The sequence below is a fragment of the Diadema antillarum genome, unplaced genomic scaffold, assembly GCF_040938485.1.
Source record: "Diadema antillarum isolate AM-2024a unplaced genomic scaffold, OU_Dant_1.0 seq00001121_RagTag, whole genome shotgun sequence".
Taxonomy (NCBI): domain Eukaryota; kingdom Metazoa; phylum Echinodermata; class Echinoidea; order Diadematoida; family Diadematidae; genus Diadema; species Diadema antillarum.
Window position 1 is genome coordinate 568,145 of NW_027271935.1, and position 20,005 is coordinate 588,149.

Genomic DNA, 20,005 nt, shown 5'->3' on the forward strand with positions numbered 1-20,005 from the left:
GGAACAATGGGCCATTAGAAATGAAGGGAAGATAATAAACCATTTATTACTATGAAATGAATTGTGTTCTTCATTTCAGCATTTTACCGTCCCCCACCATGTGCCCTTGAGCAAGAGCTGTCAAACCCTGCTCCATGACAGTTGCTCCTGCGACAATTGCTCTCATCAAATATCTGCACGCCAAGCCAAACACAGATTCTACCAACAAGCATAACCCTAACCCTAATCCTTACATCAAATGAGACCTAAATCGCCATCAAAGCCCTAACCCTAAGTCCTTCACGAAAATGAGACCAGAGCAGGTTACTGTTGCAGGAGCAAGTGTCTTGTCACCGTCAGACTCAGCTGCCTAAAACCAATGTTTTGAAATTGCAAGAGAGTAAAACTTTATATTCGGTACGACTGTCGCAAAATTCTTCTATTTCTCTTCCTACAAATCGATTAATCCTTTTTTTTTTTTCAATCATATAAGCCCGACCAGCCCTCCCCCTCCCAACCAAAACAAATCTTCATCTTTCATCATCCTAAATAATTATTCAATACGCCTACTTATTCATAACACACGCAGGCGGCACACGCAAAACAACAACAATACACACACACACACACACACACAAAGCAAAAAGTGTACCGGTTTATTCAATATTTTATATTGTTGCTGGGATGACAAGATCTTGTATCTCAAATTTTGGTGAATTTTTTTTTTTTTTTTTTTTTGGATAAATGGTCAGATAATTGGTCCAATGATGTCTTGTCCATGAACCCAAGCTGTCTTACCCCCAAAATGAAGCCCCCATACCATGTCAAAGGAAGGCCTATCTCATTTGATATAGTGCCTTTGCTGCCAATTTTTTTTTTTTTTTTTTTTTTTTTTTTTTTTTTTTTTTTTTTTTTTTGTCGTCGCAGCGGCGATACGTAATTTGTACACGGCTTGACATTGGTAGTGGACCAGTGGACCGATGCCCTGAGACTGCTAAAAACTGATGTCAGGCCAGCATATTTCCAAAAAGGCTATCTCCTGGTGGCCCAATCAATTGGCAGCTAAAATTCAAAATAAAGTACAATTGTACATGTATCATTCCTGGCCACTACATTTCAGATTCGCGAAGTCCTTTGGGTCATTATAGGGTTCTATAGATGCTCTTTCGTGCTATCTCAGGCTTATTTTCAACATACGATGGCACTAAGTAAGTAATAATTTAATGAATCAAATCATATATTTTGGCTTAATAAAACTTCATTTCATATATCATGTGCAGATGCTATATATGCATGTGTATTATGAAATTGAATGGCATCTACAAAACCATACAAGCGGGAGACACAGAGCCAAGGCGGGAGAAATTAAACCTCAAGCAGGAGAACAGGAGATTTTGTGAAAATGGGTTTTCGGCGAGAGATCTCCCGTCGAAAGCGGGAGAGTTGGAGCCTCTGATAAACATATACACATACATTGTACATGTACCTACAACTGCAGAGTGTATATTTCATAACAAACAAGTGAGGACCATACGAAAAATTCTGTAAGAATCAAAAACTTTATTGAAGACATATGTTGGTACATTGTACAAAAATACAGCAGTCTGGACGGATTGATACCAATACAATATTAAGTGTCAAAAAAAAACCTCAGCAAATTTGGCATTGTAAGTAACCCGGGGTAAAGAATTTTATGTGACACCATATCTTACATGTAGACAGGTTTAATCAACCATGGACACAATAATAGTGAATACAAACATGCTGTGTCCAATAGCAAAAATACAACCACTGTAGTACCACCCCATAGTAGACTGAAACACCTAATACACAATATCCAGCGCAGAATGTGGATAGCCACGATACTGAATACAAAACGGCACAAAACTTTAAAAATTTGTTAAATGATTTCAGTTTAGAGACAATTTGTCATGAGCAATAAGCTAGTAATTTTCTCAGCATTAATTCAATGCAAGAGACATTAAAAATTGTTGGCAGTGATGTCAAAAAAAAACAAGAGACCCGCGGGTCTAGCGCTCACCTGAGTATCGCAAGTTCACCTTTCACGCAGTCACTAATCTAAATTATTCACAGCTCTACCAAAATTTGACCAGGCATTCTGAAGTAGAAGATGAAAATGTACAATAAGGGCCCAAATTTTTAAAGATTCCTTAATTTGGGGAATTGGGGGCCCCCTGGGGCCCTCTGGGTGGGGCATGGTGCCCATTTTGATAAATTGAGATCCTGACCCCCTAAGGATGCTACCTGCCAAGTTTGACAAAAATCTATCATGAGGTTTTCAGGAAGAAGATGACAATGTACGATTCAGGCCCCCATTTGGACCTTCCTAACCAACCCCCCCACCCCTGCCCCCAAGAGGGGCACCCCTGGATCTCCTATGAACAAACTCGAAACTACAGTCATTAATGTACTCACTCATAGTATTATCTTAGCTGTATAACTTCTGATTCTAGAGAAAATTTTTAACGATTCCTTCATTTGGGGGGTTTGGGCCCCCCTGGGGCCCCCTGGGTGGGACATGGTGCCCATTTTAACAAATTGAGATCCTAACCCCTTAGGGATGCTACCTGCCAAGTTTGGTGAAAATGGGTCGTGGGGTTCTAAAAAAGAAGATAAAAATGTATAATTTAGGCCCCATTAGGACCCCTCCTCACCTCCCTCCCCTGGGTCCCAAGGGGGGCACCCCTGATTCTGCCATGAACAAACTTGAAACTGCAGTCATCAATGTACTAACTCATAGTATTAACTTAGCTCCATCACTTCTGGTTCTAGAGAAGAAGATTTTTAAAGATTCCTTAATTTTGGGGGATTTGGGCCCCCTGGGGGTCCCCTGGGGGCCCCCTGGGTGGGGCATGGTGCCCATTTTAACAAATTGAGTTACTAACCCCCTAGGGATGCTACCTGCCAAGTTTGGTGAAAATGGGTCATGGGGTTCTCAAGAAGAAGATGAAAATGTACAATTTAGGCCCCATTAGAACCCCTCCCCACCCCCCTCCCCTGGGTCCCAAGGGGGGGCATCCCTGATTCTGCCATGAACAAACTTGAAACTACAGTCATCAATGAACTAACTCATAGTATTAACTTAGCTCTATCACTTCTGGTTCTAGAGAAGAAGATTTTTAAAGATTCCTTAATTTTGGGGGGTTTGGGCCCCCCTGGGGGCCCCCTGGGTGGGTCATGGTGCCCATTTTAACAAATTGAGTTCCTAACCCCCTAGGGATGCTACCTGCCAAGTTTGATGAAAATCGGTCTTGGGGTTTTCAAGAAGAAGATGAAAATGTAAAAAGTTTACGCACGACGCACGACGGACGACGGACGACGGACGACGGACGACGCACGACGCACGACGCACGACGCACGACGGACGCCGGACGAAGGGCGATCGCAATAGCTCACTTGAGCCTTTGGCTCAGGTGAGCTAAAAAATCTTAATAGGTGATGTCATACATGCACACCAAGTATTAAATAATTATTAAAGGAAGAGACACAACTCTCCACTACTCAATTATGCATCCTGTAACATCAAACACTGCAATGAACCATAAAGCAGAAGTTATCAACTGCCATTCTTTTTCTTTTCATTAAAAAAAAAGTCCAGATTTTAGAATTGATGGATTGTGATTGTTGAGCACCCCACAGCTCATTCTGTGTGATATCAATGGCACAAGTTTGCACACTATGCTTCTGAAATACTGTTTATCAAAAAGATTGTTCTCAAAATTTCTCTTTTTGATTCTAAATGTCACAGATTAACAAAGAAATATGACACCACCTGAAGAATGTGCTCTCTTCAATCTATTTGAAATCACAAAAATACTGTTTTGTAAAAGGTAACAACGGTTTGTCCTAGACTAGCAGAACCCTGCCAGTACCATGCACTTATTCTGACATGACTGGTCAGAAGTAGTAACGTCATTCTGCACTTAAGTGTGCACAAATGTTGATTTTCACTGTATACACTGTGCTGGAAAAATACACAGTATTTTGTCCACACTTTACATCAAATTACTTGCACTTATAAACATCACACGTTACTGATATGAATTAAAAACAACTCTTTTTTTTTTTCGGTGATGAAATGTATTTACAAAGCATTATATACAAAAACATATATTACAGTTATTTTTACATAAAGAAAAAAATAGAGCATTACTTAATAAAAGATAACTTTGTGACACAGTGTACAAAAACTTACATTATAAGTTGGCAAGACTTAAATGCTTATCTTCAACACACGGAACAAGTACAATTAACTACTTTTTTTTACTCTGAAATATCTAAGGACAACTTTTGAAAACAAAACACTGGATCTTTGTTTTTGGTGTTTTTTTTGTGTTTTCTTTGACAATGAAAATGATAATTCTTGACTTTTGAATACTCATCAAATGTACAACTTTTTTTTTTCTTGTCCCCTACCTTTTCAAATGTTCCACTTATGGAATCTGATCATATTATGACATCATTTTACATTCTTGTCTGGAGGAATACACATATTTCAAAGCTGATTTACAATCCATAAATTACAAACTGTGATAGCAAACCTTACCCTAATTAAAGAATGGGCTGGTTTGAGTGATCAAAAACCAACAGAGGCAGAATAATTGTCTCATTAAAGTAAAAAAAAAAAAAAGAACCACACAAACAAAAAACTAGCACCTTCACCACAGCAGGATGTCTGTGATAATGATTCAAGAAAGATGACCATTCTTAATGCCTATAAAATTAAATCAGCCATTGTAACCATTCAACACGTCATCATTTCAACATAAACTTTCATGCGCCGTTTCGACACATGTGACCTATGAATTTATGTGAGGCATTGATACCTAGCTCCATCGCTCTTTTTCTCTGCTACTGTATAGAAATATTTGCTGAGAGAGAAAGAGGATAGAAGAACAAAGAGACACCTACTGACAAAGTATGTTCAGTTTGTTCTTCCAAACCTTTAACGATTGTATTCCATTCCTTCACAAATTCATTAAAAAAGAAAAACACTGTCGAAAAAGCATATCTGTCGAAAACACCGCCAACAGACCATTCCATATGCAAGCAGTACTATAGACTCATATTGACCTAAAGAAACAGATTTGTGATAAAGGAGTTTGGAAAAGTGGAGGGAATCCTCACGATGCCACTCTACCGCCATCCCACAAAAACGGGGGATATACGAAGCATTACAAGATTTTGATAAGTCTTCCTTCTCACTGAATAGAGACCATCGGGCAGCTTTTCCAAACACCTTTGTGACCCTGAGAGATGAGTTGTCAGTGAAGCAGACAAGTCTGATAGATTGTCCCCTGAACCAAAGAATGTATACTACAGAACTTCTCTCTCTCTCCTCTTTCTTTTCCATAAGATGCTTTCTCGTCTTTTAATTGGCTACCACGGGAGCCACTGCCACCTCCTGGTCTGCAGCATGGTTGATCGGCGATGATGATGACCACCTTGAGTTGACCTTTGAACCCACTTTGTCAAACCTGTGAAAAAGAATAGTGAATTGAATGAAGTCAAAAGACAGGTTCATGAAAGTATGGCATCTGTTGACATGTGATGTCTGTCACAAAAGTTTTTCATCACTTCAGTGGATCTTCACAAGACTCTTTTTGGAAATACATGAACTGAAACATTTGTATCGTATGAAACATTGATTAATCTTGTATGCAAATCATCATTTGTTTTGTTTTCATGATGGCTTTTTGGACTACACAACTACCCCATCTATATTGTGCTTTGAATAACTCTTCAGAAGTTATGAAACTGTGAAGCTGGTGTACTATAGATCTGGAATGTAATTAAAGAAAGGGAAAACATTCCCCATATAGAGACTATCGCAAACTCAGCCAAGAAATACTCACTTGCTCAGTTTGAAGAGCTCCTTGTCTCCTTCTTGCTCTGTGCGCATCGCCTTCACTTGTTCTGTCTTCTTTGTTCCACGAACTTCTAACGCGTTCCTCGAGTAGGCTCCGGCACCTTTGTTCTGCTTCCCGCCTTTGCTGATGGCGTCGCGGTACTCGGTGCTCTGGCGATCTGCCCGCGTCGCCGCCTGGAACTGGACCTCGGCGCTGGATGGCTTCTGTTTGCCAAACTCCTCGTCGCGGTGCTTGTACCAGTCGCTCTGGTAGGTGTTGGCCAGAAGTGACCCAATCTGAGCAGGGCTGCGATACGACTCTGGGACAGACCTGGCCGAAGAAGGGCAGAGATAAGAGAAACATTTGAATGGGATTTATGAGAAATTTAATCAATTCAATCAGTATAATTTGCTTATAATGACTTGACACTTTAAACTTTTTCTTGCTCTCTCTTGTCAATGTCCGACAGGACAAATAGGCACCACACATGCATTTCTTCTTTCCCCCTCATGTTCCCATGCTCTCTTTGTAAATACCCCCCCCCCAAACTCCTATCAAGTATCATTTAAACTATTTGCAAACATATATAGATTGTGTGCACGGGGGTTGCAACGATTCTCAAGCTTTAAGCTTATGTTGCAATTCCTTTGCGTGTTCGTCACCTTGAATAATGTAGCTCTCTTAGTGGAGTTGTATACTATCCTGTAACTGCTTCTTATCAATGTATACTTATTGTATATATTCTGTCTTGGCTATATGAGATGTACTTGCATACATTTGTATGCATTCCTATTTTGTGAACACGCATGAAATCTTGAATAAATACAAAAAAAAAAAAAAAAAAAAAAAAAAAAGGCTATAAATATATGCAGCATTAATCATGATCTAATTGGAACTGGTATAGAAAGATACTACCTTGCAGAAGGAAGCAGATCTTATTCTCTTGAATTAGGATCATTTCATTTTTTTTTTTTGTTCAACATGTACATAAATTTCCAAATGTTACATCCTATTTTGACTAAGGAGAAAAAAAAAAGAAAAAAGCTTAGGCCACAAAGAGACTGGTCTTGCACTTTTCTTGAATGTTAAAATATGCATTCATCTGTACAACATCCATTCTGTTGACTTTGAAAAGTTCAGTCAAGTCTATGGGGAAACTAATAAAGGCGAAGATATGGCAAAAGAACAAACTGATAAAACACCGTAAAATGTGATGCGCTTGTCATCAGAAAAGAGCCATGAAGAATCTACATTGTAGTTACCATGAAGAGCAAATGAGAGAGAATGTTCCCCCAGGACAGGCCAAAAATTATGCTTGTAAACTCACATTTGCTTGTATTTCTGTCGGTTTGGGGTATTGGCATTTCTGTCCACCTGCTTTTTTCTCCTGAAGTCCTTGCCCTCTGTCTTGTCCTTTGGCGGCTTCCTCAGCTTGGACTCATCGTTGGGGAACTTCATGCTTAGTTTGTCCGTCACTGTATCGCCGTGGCGCTCAAAGGCGGTCATCTTGTCATCCAGGGAGAAAGGCGGTCGCTGATAGTAACCTTTGACCTCATCACCATGATCCTCTGGCCTGTACTCCTCGTAAACCATGTAGTCAGGCAGATGAGACCGATATTGGTTCCTGAGTGAAGCAGATGAAAAACACAAAACACTCTATCATAACGACAAACACATAAATTTGCAAAAGTGTACTAAGTTGGTGCTACAACAATTTATCAAAAAACAAATAAACAAACAACCCCCCCCCCCCCCAATAAAAAATGTACAAAAAGAAGATAACATGTAATACAAGTTGATTGTAGCTATGGAAATACCAGTCTACAGTTCAAATCATATTAAATTATTGCTTCACCAGAACTGGCTCACATCAGTTTTCAAATATGGAATTTCATTTCAAACTGTTTGGTAAAGGGTAGTAGCCCATCCCTAACTCACAAGCAGAGGATTTAATTCATGAGATTTTTAAATAATCAAACCATACCTAAGTATTTCATTGATGGTTAAACTCTCGGATTAACACTAAAGGAAAGCCCATCCTGATATCATGCTGCTTTTTATGAAAGCAGAAAAATCAGAGAAATATTTATATCAGTGAAAATTTAGGAACAAAAATGATACACACACACACACACACACAAAATGAAGCAATAGAGTTTAAAGAGTGAGACAATTTGGCAACTCTGTGTGACAGAGGTGTTGAGTACAAAGTGTTTAGCTATCCATTCTTTAACAAAATCTAACTAGATCTAATTTTCAATTTTCTCAAATACTTTGGCACAGACAGAACATATCTGCTGAGGACATGCAAACATGTTTTACTTTTAATTTATACCAAGAACAGATCTGGAGAAAAATTTTCTCATGAGAAAAATGAAAGTTTGTGACTGTACATGTATAAAACATATGTCCCCAAAAAAATTACGTCGGGTACCTCTGCAATGATAACTTTACAAATAGCGAATCAATCCAAATACAATTTCAGGGTATGAAATCATAACTTATTACCCACATCTTTAACAGAAAACCCATCAGATTTGCTTCAGTGGTCAAAGAGAAATGAGGATCTCTGTAGAGCACGTCAGGAATCCCTTCCCTCCATGTTCTGTCCATTGTGTTCACACATGAATAAGCCGTCCCAAGAGTACAAGTGCTACACTTGGAAGAAACAGATCCATGACATGCTTTACAATGATCCACATTTCTCTGTGGCCACTTAATCAAATTGAATGGGGTTTTCTGCAAAATATAGGTAAGATGTTATATTTTAGACCCTGAAATAACATTCAGACAGTTTAATCATATTGAAAGTTATCAATGTGGAAATTCGATTGTATTTTTTTAGGACATAATGTCGTGTAGAATGGGACGGAGAGCTTCTCATCATCTACAGTATGTCACACAGAGCTGCCAAATTTGTCTTGCTCTCAAAACTTTAACAGTTCATAACTTTTTTGTGTGTCTAATTTTTCTCCCAAATTTTCGCTAATCTACTTTTCTGATTTGTCTGCTTTCATACAATGTACGTATACAAACAGGATGGCTCTCCCCTTTAATCAGAAGTGATCATGAACTGCTGCTCTATCTAACACAGTCACACTTAACATGCAGAAGGAATCTAGCAGGTATTCACTCACTGATTTGTTCTTTTGAGTATTTTGCCATAAGAGGCAGAGTTGGGCCTCCTCACTTGCAGAATGCAAATTGTGGATGATCACTATCCTGATATCAATTTCAATCAAAAGACTGAATTTATAACAACAAAAAGAAAACAACAAAAAGAAAACAACAACAACAACAAAACCAGCGGTCTTGGATCAGGATGTCAAGGCATGCTTTTGCCTGTAACTTACGACTGTGATGCTTCATGTGTATCATAGTAGAACCAATCAGCTCTTGGATAATCTTTGGGTTCCGATGCTTTTTTTGGAGGATCACGCTGCCTCAACAGATCTGCAATGGAAGATTGATATAACGATAAAAGATAGCATTCCTATAGCACTTATAATTAACACGGGCATTTCTCAACACATTGATACATAGAAAAAAAAAGGTTGAAATGGAGGAATAAATATTGTACACAATTGATTATGAACATTATGACATGGATACAGCAAAATAAGAAAAAAATAAATGGCTATACAGTAAACCTCGCATGAGTCAAAGCTCTCGGGACTGACAAAAATGCGTCGACTTAAGTGAACTTTGACTCTCGTGAGAGTCGATTTTTTTTCGACTCACAGTTATGTACATGTATTATAGTACATTTGCATGTGTGTGTGTGTCTTTGTGTGTGCGTGCGTGCGTGTGCGTCATGTTCTTGAAGATACATATGTAATGTTCTTCTTTTGTTCTAAATTGAACATGGAATTTGTACCAATACTAGTAAAACGTAGTTCTGAGAATGTCTGCGCTAATGTGGCAATGTGCATGTGCTATGTCTATGGTGCAACATAGGTAGCCAGCTCTGTCAACCTACCCTGAGACCAACACTCTCCCAGGCCCATCCCACCTCCATTGAACAAAACTATGCAGCCAGCCGGGCAGCGTATGCACAAACAAGCTCCGCCCACTTGGCCTGTCACTAAAATATCAAAGCAGCGATTGGTTGACCAAGGAGTTCTGACTTGACATGGATAAAGTATGGATGTGCTGTGTGCATGGATAAAATACACTGTATATGGATCGATGTGCTGTGTGTATACAGGTATACATGCATACATGTGTATGTATTTGACATGCGCGCAGAGCGGTACGGTGAGTGTGCATGCTTACCCGCAGCAGGTCAGGGACGGCCGGGGGTTCTGCGACATGCCGATTTTTTTTTGTTCTCCTCTAAATGTAATGAGAATGCCAGACGAATCTTCTTCGGCTCAAGTGATGTAAACTACGTGTATTTTAAAAAGGGACTGAATGTTTTACTTCGACACAGCCGAAATTCGACTCTCGTACTTCGGCTTATCCAAATATTTCTTAGAGAAAATACATAGGGAAAGATCGGGACTTTTTAATTTGCTTCGAGTAAAGTGATTTTCGACTCACTCGACGTCGACTTATCCGAGGTTTACTGTATATAAAGCATTATACAATGTATAATTTCCTTTTCTTGGTTTTGCAATAAAATTTTATGCACACATTAAGCCTGTCAGAGTTACTTGACAAAAGGTATGCCCCCTCCCCCCCCCCCCCCAAAAAAAAAAAGAAAAGAAAAGAGGATGAATCACTTGCATTGTCCTAGGAATAAAAACACCTCCTACTATATGTATTGTGTGACTTCTACTGGCATTTAATCATTCTCTCTTCCCTCATATAAACAGACACAGAACACACAACAGCATGTCCACTGGTGTGACATGCACAAAGTACTGTATGCAACGAGAGACTGTATTGTTATATTGTTCGGTTGGAATCTACCTTGCCTCTCCCACATCACATGGAATCATAATGATCATTGAAATGGAAATTTGATATACATGTAGTGGTATTTACAATTGTAGTTATCTACACCAGGTGGCATAAAATGTCCCTCCCCCCCCAAAAAAAAAAAAAAAAAAATGTTATCGACTCATAATCTAATACATGAACATGTCTAAATGTTACAATTGCAGATATCAGCCTGTACATGGTATAAACATGCACTTGCTATGCAACTTTACATACACTGCTGCATGCGGTAGACTGAAAGGGAAAACATTCATAACAAAATGGAACGAAACGAATTCTTCACTGTTTTCATGCAGGCTAGTTTTCCTATGTACAATCGAACAGACAAGCCATAAGGAACCCACCCTTGCGACCGCCTCTCTTGCACAGCTGAATGTACTTCGAGTCAGTGTCCCTGATCCATCCGCGCTTCATTCCTGTGGCATCTCGCTCATCTTTCTCCCACTCGTCGTACGGAATGCCGCCCCCTAAAGAAGGAATCTGTGATGCTGCAGGATACTCCACTTGACCGCCGCTATCCTTCTTGGATGGAGCGTGGTAAAACCAGTCTGTGTCAGAGAGAGTGTCATGAACAGTCAATACTAGATCTCACCTGTTTACATGTACTGTATTCTACGTGGATCTACACATTACTTTTACTCTAGCATGTAACGTTAGACCCTTTGAAACTACAATCAATACAACAAGGTGTTAGTCCTGGAGCAGGCTGTTCATGGGGGGGGGGGGGGGGTTGGCTCAGTCTCGCAAGGCACTCTCCTTCTCCTGCTACCATGGTCCATGCACTACTGCTGGGGTATTTAGAGTAGAGGCTCCCTGCCAGCTCAGCAGTGCTCATGAGGACTCCCCTTCACTTTTCATCCATCTCACATCTGACCTGGTCACAAGTTCGCACTGTGATTTTTTACATATTCACTCTCCATGTCACATGATGAGAAGAAAAAATTCGATCTAACAGCTAGAATTCTAGGCCTAACGTTAGACCTTAAATTTAATGTTCTAAAAAGTTTTTTTTTAAACAAAAATAAAGTTTTGATCAAAACAAACAGCTAACGGTTAACCATGTTAGAGTCTAACATTAACAACGGTATAGGTAGAAATCTAGATCATCATATTCATTATCATAGATTGTTTTCTTCTTCTCATCATGGAGAGTAACACTGCACTAACACTGCAGTTAACAGTCAACACGTTAGGCCTAACAATACTCACAGTTAGAAACTAAGTACGTGTTTGTTAGAGTCCAACGTAGAATAGACACTTTAAGTTTTTGTGTTGAGACAGGGAGTAGAAATCTAACGTTAGACCCACACTGACTAATAAGCTAGTGACTAACTGACCCGTTGGCGTTGGGGTTCAAACGTTCCTTCTAATATAAGTTAGACCTAATTTAATTAATTGTTAATGTTAGATCCTACTAACGTGTTAACGTTGCGCTGCTGTTAGTTTAGCAACATGATGAGAAGAACTAACGTTATTACATGTAATTGAAGATACTTACCCTGGGTTCCACCTGCCATGTTTCGCACTATTGTAACCTGGGGTAGTTTAACCTCCGAAAAATAAAACTGTGAGGTAAATAACTCGGCAGTAAGCAGTGGGATTTCTCACGTGCACGATGACGGTTCCAATAGTCCGTGTATACACTGTATGTATGTATATCGTCTAGCAACACGATTTACGTGGGTAAGGAATACAGCATGCATGCAGCAGCTGACAAAACAGTAGCCAATCCGCGATCAACTGCGAGCGCAGTGCCATAGAGGTTGTTTAGGGAAGTTGTCATGGTGGCGCATTGTTCGATCATCCGATTCGAGTTATCGTGTTATCGCGATTGCAGAGCGAGAAAAAACAACGTGCCACGTGACCGTGAAAAATAACAGGTGACTTCTGTGAGCTTGCACCTGTACCTCGGATATATATGGGCACGTATCGTTGACGTACTACATGATCACAGTACGATCTTTGATACGATCCGCGATCGACGCGAAGTGGAGACGATGAATGATTGATATCAAACCGTCGTTGACAACTAATAATCCCCCTAATAATGCTCAAGAGATAAACAGCCAAATGAAATCATCACGGGTATTTTTTGTAATTCTCCAAGTTTGTCTAGTAGTGCCGAAGTGTACTTCCAGAATTTGCGACGCCTCCGTTTGTGGTGGCTTTACCTTTAGTAAGGAACAGCAGGCAGCGAAGGACACAATAACAGAAAGCAAACCCGCGGGTGCGGCGGGAAGCGCGGGAACATCGACTGCGGCAAGAGGTTACTGCAAGCAGGGTCCAAGCATGGACGACGTGTGCACTGCAACAACAGATGAAGACTGCACAACGAAATGTGAACAGAGGCCTGCAGCGTCGAATTCATTGGTGCTCTACAACCCCACTTACCTCCAGCCATTTAGTCTCACTTCTAGAACGTTTAATTTTGCGAATAGAGACTTTACTATTCGACAAAACTGGGCCGATTTTGGCGTGGCAGCGGTTGTTTGGGACTCAGTAGGTGCCTCTAAGAAATTTAGACTTTAGGCCTAGTATAAAATCTACTTTTTTTGTGCTAATTTTTAGCGTGGCGTGGGTACATATCATATCATATGGAACTCTAGCCATAATTCTTTTTTATACTACTTTATATACTGGTGTATTGTTTTGCTTGGTCTTATGAATAGCCTAAGTGTGAAGAAGAATTTATCCTTTAACAGTTAGATCTAGTGGAAGAAGAAGAATTTAGGGCCTATCCTTTTAATTATAGACAAGCATTTAATTGTATCAATATGAAATTCTCAACAACAACAAAAAATCTTAAATTGAGATTTCACTCATATAAACAGATGTAGTCTACCAAAACTATGATGATGTCATGTTCCACACAACTGTAAGAGTATAACCACTATGTGACTATGTTCTTCGAAGTGCAAAAAATTGCCAGAGTCAAAAAAAAAAAAATCATTTTCATTTTATTGTTTGTGTATGGTACAATATAATCAACTATGATCACTTTCACAAATAGACACATGATTCATATTAATTCATGGCTGATTTTGCACATGAAAGGTAAGCAAATCATTGTGACAAAGAACAGAGACATAGTAAAAAAAAAGTCAAGGTTCCATACAGGAGGATTCCCAGTGAGCTGAGCTTATTTGGGGCCATGCACAAAGAAATAGATAAACATGCAGTTTCAACCAACTATCGACTTAACTACAACAAAAACAAACTTTCACACAACAAAAACATACACGGTGATATACACAGGTGATGCTATTTGAAAAACAAAGAAGGGGATAACATTGAAAATAATGAAAGTTGGTGAGAAAGATGGGAGAGAAAGAAATGGAAAGACTCCTCGTTCACTGTACAATAATACACTGTACAAATACAACACTACCGGTACTGCAGGTGCATTCACCCTATTGCCAGGTTACTAATGGCTGGTTGAAGTACGTAGATGCCAATTCAAAAAATTTCTATGAGTGAGATTTTCGTGACTCGGCATCTCGGCGCAGGCACATGTGCGTGAGCGAGGGAGCAAAGCGACTGAGCGAGGGGAGGGTGTGCGAGGGGGGTGTCCGCCCTCCCACGGTAGGGAGCTTTTTCAATTTTTAACTCTTAATGGTGCATGCTGGTGCATACTTAAGTGACTATTTTTTACTTATTTTGAAAGACAAAAGGGAAATATGCCTTCAATTGCAACTCTCACTTTAATCCTTAAGCTATGCTCCCAATGCGTGAGAAAAATGGGTGTCATGCGTGAGATCGTGAGACAGACCCTAAATGCTTGAGTCTCACTCACAATACGTGAGACTTGGTAGCTCTGGAAGTAAACACGGACCAGTTATTTACATCTGTACATGACAATAGGGGAAACATTCCATGGCGTGCCTATAACAGAAGGCAGAGTATTTACATAGAGTGAAGGTACTTCAAGTAACAAAAGAATTCATGTTCTGGATATGTAAATTAGGTCACTGGTATTTGGCAACAAGCATAATTATGTTTATCAAATCTTTTAAAGGAACCAATCGAGCGAATAACACGTGACCGAGATGGTAAAGAATTCCATATGTCTGGGCCGGTGTGCCGAATTGATTTTTTTAGCTCAACAAGTTCTGGGATTTATTAGATGAATATTGGAGGTATTTCTTGCAGGATTAAGAGTGGATTTGTTTATTGAGTTTGAAAATATTCATAGACTGAAAAGGTAAACACCGAGTATTGTAGCGAAACATGATAGTAAATTTTTATTTCATGTTTTATGAAATCAAAGAGGGATTGGTATTTGTTGTACCAATTCCACACTCTGTACAAGAAATGGCATAAAACTCTACATAAAAGATATACAAGTTAAAATATATTTCAAAAAATATGGACAGAAATTGTTGCAACTCACAGGAGCTGAGTAAAGTCATTTGAATGCTTAAATCAAAATACCTTCATTTTGATACAGCTTCATATCTTACCTCTTACATAATCATCTCTGTTCCCATTTTTGCTCACACACTATGTCTGAAGGCAGTTGTCCTTTGTGAATTCCTGGAAAGCCAGTGCAAGACAGGGGATCTCATTCTACATGGAAAGCGTGTCATTGAACTTGGAGCTGGGACTGGTTTAGTTGGCATGGTGGCAACTGCATTAAATGGTAATTACAGTGTTCCAGTATTCTCTTCTTTCTCCTCTACTTCCACTTCCATCAAGACATATTGACACCTGCATGCTACACACAAACACACTGTTACTATTTGAAATTACGTATGGGACCAGAAAAATTTTGTTTTTTTGAACATTTTTTTCAACCTCAAAACTCTCTGCAAGTATATCATTCTACAACTTGTAACTCACTGTGATGAAAGTCACAACACTCAAGATTATCACAGGTAAGTTTCATGTCATGAGGCAAAAAGCTCTAATTACAGGTTCTAATTAAAGACAGACATGACGTGTTACGTATGGGACAGTTACGTATGGGACAGTTTGTCCCCCATTCATTTAGTGTGTGAAGAACCATGTTTATGGGTATTTTGCATATTTATTGAAGTAAAATCAGTTGAAACTACTCAAATACTGATCCAGATTGTCAAGGAAACAATATTCCCCAAATATTCATCATCACAATCATATTCAATCATATTTTTATATTTTTATGACCAACCTGGGTATGCATGCCCTTTGTCCCCCATTCGTTTAGTGTGTGGAGAACCATGATTATGGGTATTTTGCAAAATAATTTTGCAAAATACCCATAAACTACAGTGTACAATGTATTCTCACATCTCTGTATGTTTGTGTGTGTGTGTGTGTGTTTCAAATTGGATCTCCATCACATAAACTTTGAATTCCTCTAGTCTTAGGATTTTATGCTCTAATAAGTAATTCATATAATTGGTTTCCAATCATCTCTTTAAATGTTGAAGACTGAATCCCCATTTCTACAAAAAACTATACCATCCCTTTAATGATGATTTTTCATTGTGTATTTTGCCATTTTCCCCTCCCCCTTTCTGAAAATTGTTCAGTCACGTTCATGTATTGTTTCAAGTGTCTATAACTCAAAAAGTAGCTACAATGTTGGGATGCTTTCTTCAGGATGATTGACCATTTGTATACTGAGAGACCTTCCCAGCTAGCTACATGCATTCACATGCAATATGTATGAGGATGTCCCATACGTAACGCATTTGTCCCATACGTAACATTATTTCAATGCCTAATAAAAGAAAATTCTTTTACTTTTTTTTCTTTCTTCTCTGGTATTTAATTTCTCTAAACAATAAATTAGAAGTTTCCAAAAGGGCATTAAAATATCTTGGACTTGCCCTACACACAAACACACTGTTACTATTTGAAATACAGTGTACAATGTATTCTCACATCTCTGTATGTTTGTGTGTGTGTGTGTGTATGCTTTACCACTAAACCCCTTCCCCCCAAAAAAAAAAAAAAAAAAATAAAAATAAAGGATAAAGTCTCGCATACCTACACACTTCCTCATGCTATCAACCTCCTATTACTTCATGAATGGCTATTGAATAAGAAAATTGACTTTCTCCAAGCTCACAATGCATGATAAGACACTGCTATTTCGTGCAGCTCTGAAATAGTATTTGCACAACGTCACAATGTCACAACTTTTTTTCATTAGTTCCTCTTGCTTTGCGTGACCAATATGCCTCATGGTACAATGCATACATGGGTCAGACTGCACTTTTTGTGCTGGCATTTGTGTTCTCTTTTCAGCAGTTGCCTCTTTGAACAGTGAAGGGGTAATACTGTTTGCAGTTTCATATCTTGGCTATTCATGTAGAAATGAATCTTACAAATGACTACAATCATGTTATTCCTTTGCTACTAATGTTAAATGTGAATACATCTGATATGACATAAATTTTGAATCTTACTCAGATAAAAATGACCAAACAAGACTGATTTTCCTTCAGTGAGAAACTACTTTATGTACAGATGTCTGATTCTTCGTCCTTTGATAGCCAATAATCAAGTTTCCTATTGTACACTGATTGTTAAAAAGCATTGTATCAAAGACTTCTACTTTCGTGTTTTACTCATCCATATACCTGTTTCTAGGAGAAGTCACAGTAACTGATCGGGATGATGCCTTGGATCCCCTCAAAGAGAATGTCAAGCTGAACTTTCCACCATCACCTGCTGAAAAAACAACCTTCTCATCGTCATCACCATCATCATCATTATCATCATCACCATCAGGACCTGCAGTCAGAGCGCTGACGTGGGGCAAGAATCTGGAAGAATTTCCCGTGACCTATGACCTCATCCTCGGTGCCGACATCGTATACTTGGAGGACACTTTTCCGGATTTGCTCAGAACCTTCCTCCACCTGTGTCGGGAGGAGAGCCTCATTCTGCTCTCCTGCCGTATTCGCTATGAACGCGATGAGCGCTTCCTGCAGATGGTGCGGAAGAACTTCCATTTGGCGGAGGTTCTCCAGGATGAAGCGAGAGGAATTGTCATCTATTCTGCACAGAAATTGTCTGTATGATACATTGATTATTGATATGCATGTCCAGTTTTTAGGGAATCCCTTTTACTCAGAGGAGCAATGCTTCTTTATATTTTTGTCTGTCCCTTGTCCTTTCCAATTTAATTGTGTATAAAAATATGCAGTATAATGTCCCTCTGGCCCTCAGAATAGGTCAGTAGATTGATGACACCTTTCTGATACAAGTGCTGTACATTGTATTTGTTATACCCCTGCATACATGAAGTGTATAAGGGAGTATATTCATTATTGTTGTTGTTGTTATTATTATTATTAGTTTGTTGTTTTGCTCACTGCAACTGCAGTCAATTTCACACAACACTACATATTTAATAATCAACTGTCAGTTTCAGACAGGTTACTGGTAAATTTGCAGAGAAGAATTGTGGAGCAGGGTGATTCAGACTTGATAGAAACCAGACACACACATATTTTGCTTTTTAAACGACCACACCCACCCTGACAAACACACACAATAATGAGAATTGCCTTCAACTTGTCAGGTGCAAAACTTAACTAAAGCTTGTGGTTGTTTATTTAAAAGGGCATTGTACATTTAAAAAAAAAATTGTATGTTGTTCTTTTAGTTCTTAAAGACCAAGTGGTGCAAACAGAATCAAAATTTCAGAACACTTAAGTCCGTAATTTCATGTTAAAAATGGAACTTTGTAGGTGGGAATTATGCTAATGAGCTGATGAGCTCGGATGTCATGTCACAGGTGCACAACCTTTACGTCCCTTTAAATGTGTGCTTCCTTGAAAAAATATGCATGCATTTTTTTTCAAACATCAGACGCGTCAAAGCAGACAAATATATAGATCGGTCGGCAGCTATGTAGGGGAAGTGTGGGAGAGTTGAGCCACTGGGAGAGTTGATCCAGGCAACCTCACATCTTCATAGTGACTGACAGCAGTCAGCTGCTGCCATTTCTTGTTCATGCCTATGATTAACTATATACCAGTGTATGAGGCAGCGACGTTGGACGAAGCATGACAAAATAGTCAAAGAAAAACCATTTTTGGTCACCAAAAGTGAATGTCCACTTGTCAGATATGTGGTTTTCTCTCACACCTATGGTAGAGGATAAGTGCGAATCAGTTGGAGTAGCAGATAGTCTGTATATCATTTGTTTCTTTCAGCAAATTTCAACATGTTTGGTGTGGTCATTTTCGTAGGTTTTGAGGGTTAGTTTAAATGGCGACTGGGGAGAGTTGTGCCAACGTGTCGAGGGAGAGTTGTGCCATGGCTATACCCAGTATTCCAATGGCTCAGCCCTCAAGTGGCTCAACCCTCCCTTCAAGTGGCTCAATGAGTGTCATTTTTTGGTGAAAGAAACGGGTCTGCAATTGGACGAGGTGAGGAATATTGGAAAGGTATGTGGTGTTCTCGCCAGGGGTGACGCCCTACAGGCGGTTTCTTCTTCCTAACACCAACAGTTGACTTACTACGCAAATCCAATCAGGGTGCATCTAGAAATCCTAATCATGTGATCGTAGGTGGACCCCAACAACATCCACATTATCCATCCGATGACCCGTAAGTCAAACAGATGCCCCGCCCCCTCTATTACCATTACACCATCCTTCCTTAGATAGGTTTCCATAGTCATTTTCTTTTATAAGCCTGAACTTCTTAATATGATATGTAGGGCCTATAGCATAGTGGCTCAACTCTCCTAACCCCGTGGCTCAACTCTCACCACATCAAGGGAGACTTGAGCCATTTTGCAAAATATTTTTGTTGAAGTGTCACCCCCAAGTTGTTTGTGCTAGGTGTCTTATTGGGCTATCATAATATGCCTGAATAGTTGTAGTATATACCAGCGAACGAATAATCCATAAATTGTGTATAGTTATTGAACAATATCACTAAATGTAAAAAGTGGCTCAACTCTCCCACACTTCCCCTAGGTCTAACTACAGGCAGTACCTGCTGCTCTGGCAGCGCGGGCCGGCGCATCTGGCGCTCAGCGCCATGCTGCATGCCCATGCCAGCCAAGCCGCAGCCATTTGTGCAGTGCGATCTTGCTTGAGGCTGATCGACATAGCGATATCACGGTGCCTAGCGCGTCCATGGTCGTCTGCAATCTACCATCATGCCGTTGTGCCAGGCGATATTTTGCCGCAATGGATGTTTTTTCGAGAGTACCAATTGGTGGAGTGTCACAATCAGCGGTTGGGCGCATTGTGTGGCCCTGA

At 39.5% G+C, this 20,005-nt stretch overlaps 2 protein-coding genes across 2 annotated transcripts; one reads left to right on the forward strand and one right to left on the reverse strand.

The window, feature by feature from the left end:
- Nucleotides 1-5,245: 5,245 nt before the first annotated feature.
- LOC139743899 (uncharacterized protein C7orf57 homolog) lies at nt 5,246-12,310 on the reverse strand. Its single transcript, XM_071654366.1, has 6 exons — nt 12,292-12,310; nt 11,138-11,341; nt 9,203-9,302; nt 7,177-7,473; nt 5,856-6,179; nt 5,246-5,477 (listed from the first exon to the last, which is right to left on the reverse strand). The coding sequence occupies exons 1-6, from the start codon at nt 12,308-12,310 to the stop codon at nt 5,372-5,374; spliced, it is 1,050 nt and encodes a 349-aa protein (XP_071510467.1). The 3' UTR covers nt 5,246-5,371.
- Nucleotides 12,311-13,082: 772 nt separating this feature from the next.
- Nucleotides 13,083-20,005, forward strand: LOC139743900 (protein N-lysine methyltransferase METTL21A-like). Its single transcript, XM_071654367.1, has 5 exons — nt 13,083-13,292; nt 15,306-15,432; nt 17,373-17,800; nt 18,983-19,180; nt 19,730-20,005. The coding sequence occupies exons 1-5, from the start codon at nt 13,083-13,085 to the stop codon at nt 20,003-20,005; spliced, it is 1,239 nt and encodes a 412-aa protein (XP_071510468.1).

What these genes read in the sequence shown, in the direction of transcription:
- LOC139743899 (XM_071654366.1), bottom strand. An exon ending in CAAGAGAGGCGGTCGCAAGG is followed by an intron (nt 9,303 to 11,137) that starts GTGGGTTCCTTA and finishes CTTCCATTGCAG; the next exon opens with ATCTGTTGAGGCAGCGTGAT. An exon ending in ACACATGAAGCATCACAGTC is followed by an intron (nt 7,474 to 9,202) that starts GTAAGTTACAGG and finishes TGCTTCACTCAG; the next exon opens with GAACCAATATCGGTCTCATC.
- LOC139743900 (XM_071654367.1), top strand. Translation starts at nt 13,083, where the DNA reads ATGGACGACGTGTGCACTGCAACAACAGATGAAGACTGCACAACGAAA. An exon ending in GGTGGCAACTGCATTAAATG is followed by an intron (nt 15,433 to 17,372) that starts GTAATTACAGTG and finishes ACCTGTTTCTAG; the next exon opens with GAGAAGTCACAGTAACTGAT. An exon ending in AGGTGAGGAATATTGGAAAG is followed by an intron (nt 19,181 to 19,729) that starts GTATGTGGTGTT and finishes GTCTAACTACAG; the next exon opens with GCAGTACCTGCTGCTCTGGC.